The following is an 8,375-nucleotide window of genomic DNA, read 5'->3' on the forward strand; positions in this document are numbered from 1 at the left end:
GGTATAACGATTGCTTGCCATCCTGAGTGATACTGGACCACTAACAAGTTGAAAAATTGTATAATCGACAATGTAGTACATATGTAATCATTCGCAAAATCATGTGTGATAGACTCAATAAAAAAAGTGTTAACAAAAATTAAAATTTTTAACCTTTAAATATAAGAGTCATATTCTACCAACTTGATCGCTGGAGCCAACCGGTTTCCTTTTTAACTCTATTATGGAGTACAATTTTTTTTTTTAAATGCTAAATTGATTTTACTTAAAACCCCAACACTAGGCATCACACCATTGTCATATAGTTTACGAGAGAAAATCATGGCTATGATTTTCATATATTTTATTTTTTATTTTTTAGACAAAAATAATATTTTAAATAAAGTGATTAATTCAATTTCAATTAATTTTGTTCAAAATTAATTAACATTGACCATCAATCCGAAATGGAAACTGAACCACTCCTTTTTCTTCTTTCAAAAGGTTAAATTCTCAACTCTTAGACCCTCACATTCCGATCTGACAAAACATTTAGGATGATATAAATTACGATAACTCAATGACTTAGTAAATAAGATCATCTGTCACTTCAAATATAATCCTTAGGGGGCGTTTGGTTCAGGTCATATTAGATTACCTAGGTAATCTGAGTTTGGTAATGTTATATTACCTTGTTTGGTTCAAGTTATAAGATTACCTGGTAATGTTATATTACCTGAAAGCTGATGTGGCGGTAATGTTTCAAGGTAATGTGATTACCCCCAATTTTTTAGGTAATCTTAGATTACCTTGAATTATTCCAACTTTGCCCTTGTTAACTAATCCTTATATAATAATAATAATAATAATAATAACAATAATAATAATAATGAAATTAATATATGTTTATATAATCAAATATATATGTGTATATTTATATATTTAATTTTTTTAATATTTAAGCATCGATATACATTCATACATATAAATAAATACACATTATATATATATATATATATATATATATATATATATATATATATATATATATATATATATATATATTATTGAGGACATTATTGTAAATTGATCCATATAACCTATAACCTTGAACCAAACAAGGTAATATTATATTACACTATCCAAACCAAACACACAAGGTAATCTTACATTCCCAACATTTCACATTACCTTTCTGGAGGTAATCCTATTACCTGGGGTAATCCAAGATTCCGTGAACCAAACGCCTTACAGTATTACAGTCAAAGTTTGAATATTAATTTCTTTTCCAAATACTGCTAATTAAACAATTGAGTTGTATGCAACACCAAAACCACAACTTTCGAGAGTCAAGACTCAAGACTATGGTGCAGTGGAGGAGGGTGGGACCTGTACACAATAGACTTAACCAAAGAAGATAGAATTTAGATTTCGCCCCCTTATCTTTTTATCTCTTTCTTCTTCTTCTTCTTCAAACCAAATCCCCTTTCTTGTCAAAGGTTCCTGAATTTTTTTTAATGTCTTGAGATGCTAAGAAATTTCATGCCCAGACAAAACTCCCTTGCAGTTTGCTAAAGAATTTCATGCCACAAAAAAATGTCTTGCATTCACATCTCAGCTCCATCTTTCTCGGCAATCTCTGTTTCCGCTAAGGCCACCCTCAATTCTTCTCCTTCTCGCTCTAACTTCAAACCAAGAATCTATTGCTCCGTTGGAGGTAATGTGTTTCCTCACAATTTGTAATTCTCTCGGCTTATAATTTGTATGCAGTTTGACTTTGTCTTGTAATTTGATTTTTCATGTGATTATTACTTCCTACAGTTGTTCCTGTAAATGATTATGTGAGTGCAGAAATTAGAGAAATTGTGTTTCGGGTTGTTGTTTGAATACTGGGTTTCACTGAATTGGGGCTGAAAAAAAAAACTAAACTTTTATGAATCTGTTTCCGTAGTTTGCTAAAGATTCTAACTTTATTAATCAATGACTTGATAAGAGATTAATTTTTCTTAGATCTGATGCTGTGAAATCACTTAAAAAAAGGAAATCTTGCTAGTTCTATGGTTGTTGGATTTTCAAACTAAAGTTTAGAAATGAGCTAGGATATAGGAACTGAATACTGTCCTACCCTAACCCTTTGTTCAACTGATTAGTGCATTCTTGTTGATCTTCTTGCTTATTCATGAGTGAGTCCAAATCAAATTAGAAGCTTTTTTCGCTAAATTGCAGGGACTGTTGCGGAACCAAAAGCTATTAATGCTACTGAACCTCTTTTGCTCGATGCTGTTCGTGGGAAAGAAGTGGAAAGGCCTCCCGTTTGGCTTATGAGACAAGCAGGGAGGTACATGAAGGCAGGTTTATTCATCATCTTTATTACTTATTATTTCGAGTGCTTATATATGGAACTCTGAAACATATGTTCATCATCTGAAACCTGGAATTGTGAAGGAAATGGTGCATAAAGGAAAGGAAAATACAGTCTTCTAGCTGGATATTTGTAAATATTGTTTTGCAATCTGCTGTATATATGTGATTTTGTAAATTCAGTTTTTTTTCCCCTTTGTGTATCTCATTTTTCTGCATTTCATTGACAGAGTTATCAAATTATTTGTGAGAAGTATCCTTCTTTTCGTGAGAGATCAGAAAATGTGGACCTTGTGGTGGAAATTTCTCTACAGCCATGGAAAGTATTTCGTCCAGACGGGGTAAGATGTTGCTAGTTCCTGATTTCACCAGGCTATTGACAGAACCGACATCTTTTAGCTAGCTTGCAATTCTGTTGCTGTTATTTGATTAGCTCTTAACGCCTTCTCTGCCTTGTACAATTGTGGCAGGTTATTTTATTTTCAGACATTCTTACCCCTCTCTCCGGAATGAACATACCCTTTGACATCATTAAGGGGAAAGGTCCCGTCATATTTGATCCTATGCAAACTGCTGCAGATGTTGAGAAAGTTAGAGAATTCAACCCTGAAGAGTCAGTTCCATATGTTGGGGAAGCATTAAATATCTTGCGGAAAGAGGTCAGGCAGCACATTATATTGATTTGTATCTTTACCTACTACATACTAGGCTTATAGTGAAAAGAAAAATGAAAAATAGCGAGAAGATTTGTTAAAAAAAAAAAACAAAAACAAAATCATAAATAAATAGAGTTGCATGATTATATTGATTTGTATCTTTACGCTTTTAGGTGCATGGTGAGGCTGCAGTTCTAGGATTTGTCGGGGCACCTTTTACCCTGGCATCTTATGTTGTTGAAGGTGGTTCCTCAAAGAACTTCACAAAAATAAAAAAGCTAGCTTTCTCACAGCCCAAGGTAATCGAAGTGACCTCTCTACCATGAAAGAATGATTTCTAACCTGTCTACCAATTGATGTTACATTTATCATTGTTCTTACAGGTCCTTCACGCACTTCTTCAAAAATTTGCAACCTCTATGGCTAAATATATACGATACCAAGCTGACAACGGAGCTCAGGTGGTTCAGATATTTGATTCGTGGGCCACTGAACTTAGCCCCGTGGATTTTGAAGAGTTCAGTCTCCCTTACTTGAAGCAGATTGTAGATTCGGTTAAACAAACTCATCCAGATTTACCGCTGATCCTATATGCCAGCGGATCAGGGGGTTTGCTCGAGAGACTACCGGCGACAGGAGTTGATGTCGTGAGCTTGGATTGGACCGTGGATATGGCTGATGGTAGGAGAAGATTGGGTCCTGATGTGGCGGTGCAGGGCAACGTGGATCCTGGCGTTCTTTTTGGCTCCAAGGAATTCATCACCAATCGCATAAACGACACGGTTAGAAAAGCTGGTCGAGGAAAACATATTTTGAACCTTGGACATGGCATCAAGGTAGGTACACCCGAGGAAAATGTTGCCCACTTTTTTGAGGTTGCCAAAGGACTTAGGTATTAGAATGCAATCAGATGTTAAACTTATGTGATAGATTGTTGAGAAGTAGGTGCAACTGTGCAAGAGAGTATTGTCACTGCCTTCAAAGGTTAGTACTCAGTAGATTAGCTTTTGAAGTTTTTGTTAAACTATGAGCTTAATCCTCAGCATTGAACTATGGCCATGATTTTCATATTATATTTTAAAATGTATTTATATATTTGGAGAAGAAAGGGTGTAAAATGTTATATATTACACAGATTTCTGCAAATCTAAAGATGAATAGAAGTGTTTCAAGCCAATACATTAGATGTCTTTCTTCAACAGTATATTGTTGAACAAGCAAGCATCTTATTATCCTTCCAGCGCGATCGAGCGTGAGATCCAACAAGAAGTTGGAGACCATCATTTGGTTAAATCCCGAGTTTGAAGAGCAGCCTCATAATTCCTTGGCATGCCTTTGATAAAAAGCTTTGAGCCTTGCAAGCCCATCCTCAAGAGATGGTGGCTCAATCGCAAACGTTATTCGGAGCCAATTCTTGAGTCCCACCCCAAAACCTGCAGAGTTATTGTTCCCAGATGTACAAAGGATAAGTAATTTGAAAACATGTTTATGGGTCCCAGGTGAGTTCAAATTATAATCTTTATCAAGTGCTTTCTTTTTTCTTTTTCCCTTGGAGTGACGAGAGAAATCAGTCACTATTCGAGGATGTGCATTGGGTAAACCCCACCTTTTGATCCTAGCCAGCAAAAGACTACAAGGAAGTAAACCAGCATAGATTGCCCATAACTGACCTGAAGGTCAATAGGCCGCTCTTATTAGCAGTCAAACTTATAACCTTGTGGTTATCAAGTGCTTTCTTGAATGCATGCATGGGGTGTCTTTGATGTAAATCTGTTTTGTACAAAGTTATCATTATAGTGAGTAAGTTTTACCATCTGATTGGGATTGGTTTGTTTACCTGGCATAATTATCACAGATTCCTCCTTAGCCAGCTTGAGACAGAAGTCAAAATCATCTACAATGTCTTCCAAGAGATTCAGGTTAAGTTTAACCTGAGAAATGGAAGCTCCTTTTAGAACATTGACCATATATTAGTTATCAACAAAATGATGAGACACAATACCAATCTTACCATTACAAACATAGATCCTTCAGGTTTGCTCGGGCACGTGAGGCACGGGATCTCCTTGATTCTGCCATAGCAGATGTCTGCAGCTTCTCTAAGTATATTAATGATTTTAGGGAAAAAATCTGGTTTGGTCTTTTGAAGAATATCAGGAATTGCTCCCTGTAAAATGTAAATACAAGAAATAAAAATAAAATGACAGTGGAAAGGGATAGTGTCAGTTCATATGGATAAAATGTGAGTAAATGAAGCAGTCATATCTAATAAACAATAAGCTCCAGATGTTTAAAAGGATTCTCCAAACTCTTGGAATTTGGGTAGACAATCTGGATTCCACTATAATGTTTCTTTAAGTTGTTTTAAGGATTGGAATTAACATAATATAAGAGATTTTTGTGCCAAATAATGACATTTCACATTTGTGCCAATTTCTACCTGCAACAGAAGCTCTAAATGAGTGAAGTACTCCATAGCAAACAAAGAATAAGATCAAGCAAATGGTAAAATAATGGAAAAAATCTGACTAAAGGAAACACTTTGACTTACGAACCTGAATAAAAGTTGCAGGGTCAGACGAAATATTCTGAAGCCGGGTGATGCAATCTGTAACCTGCAGATACAAAGACATCTCAACTTTTTCACTTAACATTAGGTGGTCAATTGGTCGTTGAATTATCATGTTCTTGAAGTAGTTTAGGCATAGAAGAAGCATAATTCTCTATACTTAGACTATACTCCAAACTTAAAAGTTGACATTAATAACCATGATGTCAAAGTAGGCCTTTTAGGATACTATCAAGAACAAAAATATGTTATGGAGGGAAGGAAAATAAAGAATTAAGAATACCCCTTGTTCCTTGAGGATCCCATTGGTATCATTTGTAACAAGCCACCCAAGTCGCCAACCTGGAACAATCCACCTCTTTGATATTGATCCAACAGTAATAACTGGAGATATTGATCCAAAAACTCCCATGGGCACAAAGGGGTTATCTCCAAAAGTAAGATGGTCATAAACTTCATCAGCGATTACAAGAATCCCAAGCTTTCTTGCAGTCTCTGCAATCTAAGAGGAATAAAACACTACTAATGAGTAAAACACCAACTCCATAAGTTTCAAAATCATAGGCATTTTAGATTACATTCAAACAAATGCAGGCACCTTCTTAAGATGCTGGTACTTGAAGACATTTCCACATGGATTACCCGGGTTGATAATCACCATTGCAGCGGTATTTTCATCTGCCAGAGCTTCAACAGCATTAAGGTCCACTTCCCAATCACTTTCTGGAAGAAGATCAAAGTGGCGGATTTCAATATTGCTATGAGCTGCCCTAGCTTCATAGTATGGAAAGCCTGGCCTTGGAAGTAAAATATTAGCATTTGGGCGAGCAAGAACAGCTAAAGTGATTTCAATCGCTTGCGTGCATCCAATTGTCAGGTTAACATCATCAGGTGATAGCTTATATGGGAGATCCTGAGAAAGGTACTCAGCTATTGCCCTGCTCATTATTCAAAGACAAATGTATAATTATGAATTTGAAAACTTGAACCACTTTTGCCAAGCAATAAGCACTTCTTTGTAAAGTAAAGGAAAAGAAAAATTAAAAAGATAGAATTTTTACTGTCTAGCGGGAAGAAGGCCGACGGTAGGGGCATAACCGTTGAACTTAGCGGAATGAACGGCGTCGGAGATGGCGGTTTGGGCTTCGGAGGGGGTACGAAAGCAGGGAAAAGCAGAAGGGTCGCCATGGCCGAGAGGGATAACTGGTCGAGTGTCATCCGGGTTGAGATTTTGGATTACAGACCCGAGAATTCCTCGGATGCTGAATGCGGAGGCTCTCAGAATTTCCTTGTTCCGTCCAAATCCCCACCTCTTCGACCCGCCGCCGTTTTCCATCGCCGACTCTCTCTCTCTCTCTCCCCAACTAAAGAATAAAGAATGAAAGACGAAACGTGACTAATATAATGGATGATAATGCATGGAAGAGCTGTGCACTTTGGTTCAACGCTTTCTGTCTGATTCAATGGGGCTGGGAGTGGGGACGCCTGTTTTGTTGTTACGTTCTGTAGATTCTATGCCCGGGAGGGAGATCCTTCTCGTCTACATATTTCACTATAAAAAGAAAATGTTACTAAATAGTTGAAGCATAGAAAAATGTTTCCTTTTTTTTCTTCTTTTATTTTTTTTGCAATTTTATATAGGTGGAAAATGACATTTTCCCACCTAATTATAGAATTATAGCATTTTTTCTCTTAAGCTATTCATATTTCATACATCTATATTTGTCCCTTTAATTATTTTAAAACAGTGGCGACTTTTTCCATTAAATATACATTTTTACCTTTAAAATAATTATATCATTTATTTTTCTTTTCTAACAAATTATTACTTATATGTAGGGATGACTACGGTTCGATTTGAACTAAACTAGATGTTATTTTAGGACTTTTGAGTCCAAGGAGATCCAACACAACCGTGGTTGGTAGATTCACCGGTAAATGAAATAAAGAACTAAATAGAAAATAATAGCCAAAAGATCTCACTATATTTGCTTGTAATTTGTACATCTTTGTGTTTGTTGTCGTGTGTCTATTTTGTACATAGAAATTTTGTGTAGGGAGATGAAGCAACATGGAGTCTTCTTGTGGGTGAAGGAATAATGCTATCTTCTAGTAAGAGGAAGAGTGATGTGGTCTTCTTGTTTAGATGAGTGAAGAGTGGTTGTGGAAGAGTGATATGTCTTCTTATGGGAGAAAGAATAGTGTCCTCTTCCTTCTTGTTCTTTGAACCATTTTATAGCTAGCATAGGCTCAAGATTATAGCCGTTAGGTAGAATTTTAATAGGATTTTATGAGTAATAATGGTGGCTTAATTGGGGGTTAGGGATGTTTAGTGGGTGTTTATGCTAGATAATAAGGGGAATTAATGGGTGATTAATAGGGTAATAATGAGGTAATTTGACCGGGTTTGGGTGATCTAATCGGGGTTAGGCGGTTTAATTGGGCTCAAATATCAAATATCCATCACTAGACACTATAACAACCGAACTGAAACAGTTTGGACAATTGTTGTTACGATTCAGAACTGAAAAAAATAAAATAATTGTTAAATTTAAACTATTTTAAAATAGACAATAGAATTTACAAAAATAAATAAATAAATATATTTTGAACCAGTGGTTCAAATCGAAACTGAAATCAGCATAAATGCGAATTGGAAACGAACTGACTTATTATTTACAAACGGTGTTTACAAATCTGTTTGGTTCCGATTCGCATTTATTATGATTCTAGTTTCGGTTTGTATCGTCAGTTCAAAGTTTATTTATTTATTTATTTTTAAATTCTATTTTTTATTTTTGAAATAGTCT

The 8,375-nt window shown here is 35.6% G+C and overlaps 2 protein-coding genes across 2 annotated transcripts; one reads left to right on the forward strand and one right to left on the reverse strand.

The window, feature by feature from the left end:
- Positions 1-1,394: 1,394 nt before the first annotated feature.
- LOC109188067 (uroporphyrinogen decarboxylase, chloroplastic) lies at positions 1,395-4,104 on the forward strand. Its single transcript, XM_019338564.1, has 6 exons — positions 1,395-1,696; positions 2,206-2,327; positions 2,571-2,681; positions 2,811-2,999; positions 3,170-3,295; positions 3,380-4,104. Exons 1-6 carry the CDS (start codon positions 1,576-1,578, stop codon positions 3,893-3,895), a joined length of 1,185 nt encoding a protein of 394 aa, XP_019194109.1. The 5' UTR covers positions 1,395-1,575; the 3' UTR covers positions 3,896-4,104.
- Positions 4,105-4,132: 28 nt separating this feature from the next.
- LOC109188066 (tyrosine aminotransferase-like) lies at positions 4,133-7,011 on the reverse strand. Its single transcript, XM_019338563.1, has 7 exons — positions 6,627-7,011; positions 6,164-6,503; positions 5,849-6,067; positions 5,552-5,611; positions 5,008-5,163; positions 4,834-4,927; positions 4,133-4,429 (listed from the first exon to the last, which is right to left on the reverse strand). The coding sequence occupies exons 1-7, from the start codon at positions 6,899-6,901 to the stop codon at positions 4,311-4,313; spliced, it is 1,263 nt and encodes a 420-aa protein (XP_019194108.1). The 5' UTR covers positions 6,902-7,011; the 3' UTR covers positions 4,133-4,310.
- Positions 7,012-8,375: the final 1,364 nt, after the last annotated feature.

The sequence above is a fragment of the Ipomoea nil genome, unplaced genomic scaffold, assembly GCF_001879475.1.
Source record: "Ipomoea nil cultivar Tokyo-kokei standard unplaced genomic scaffold, Asagao_1.1 scaffold1421, whole genome shotgun sequence".
Lineage (NCBI taxonomy): Eukaryota > Viridiplantae > Streptophyta > Magnoliopsida > Solanales > Convolvulaceae > Ipomoea > Ipomoea nil.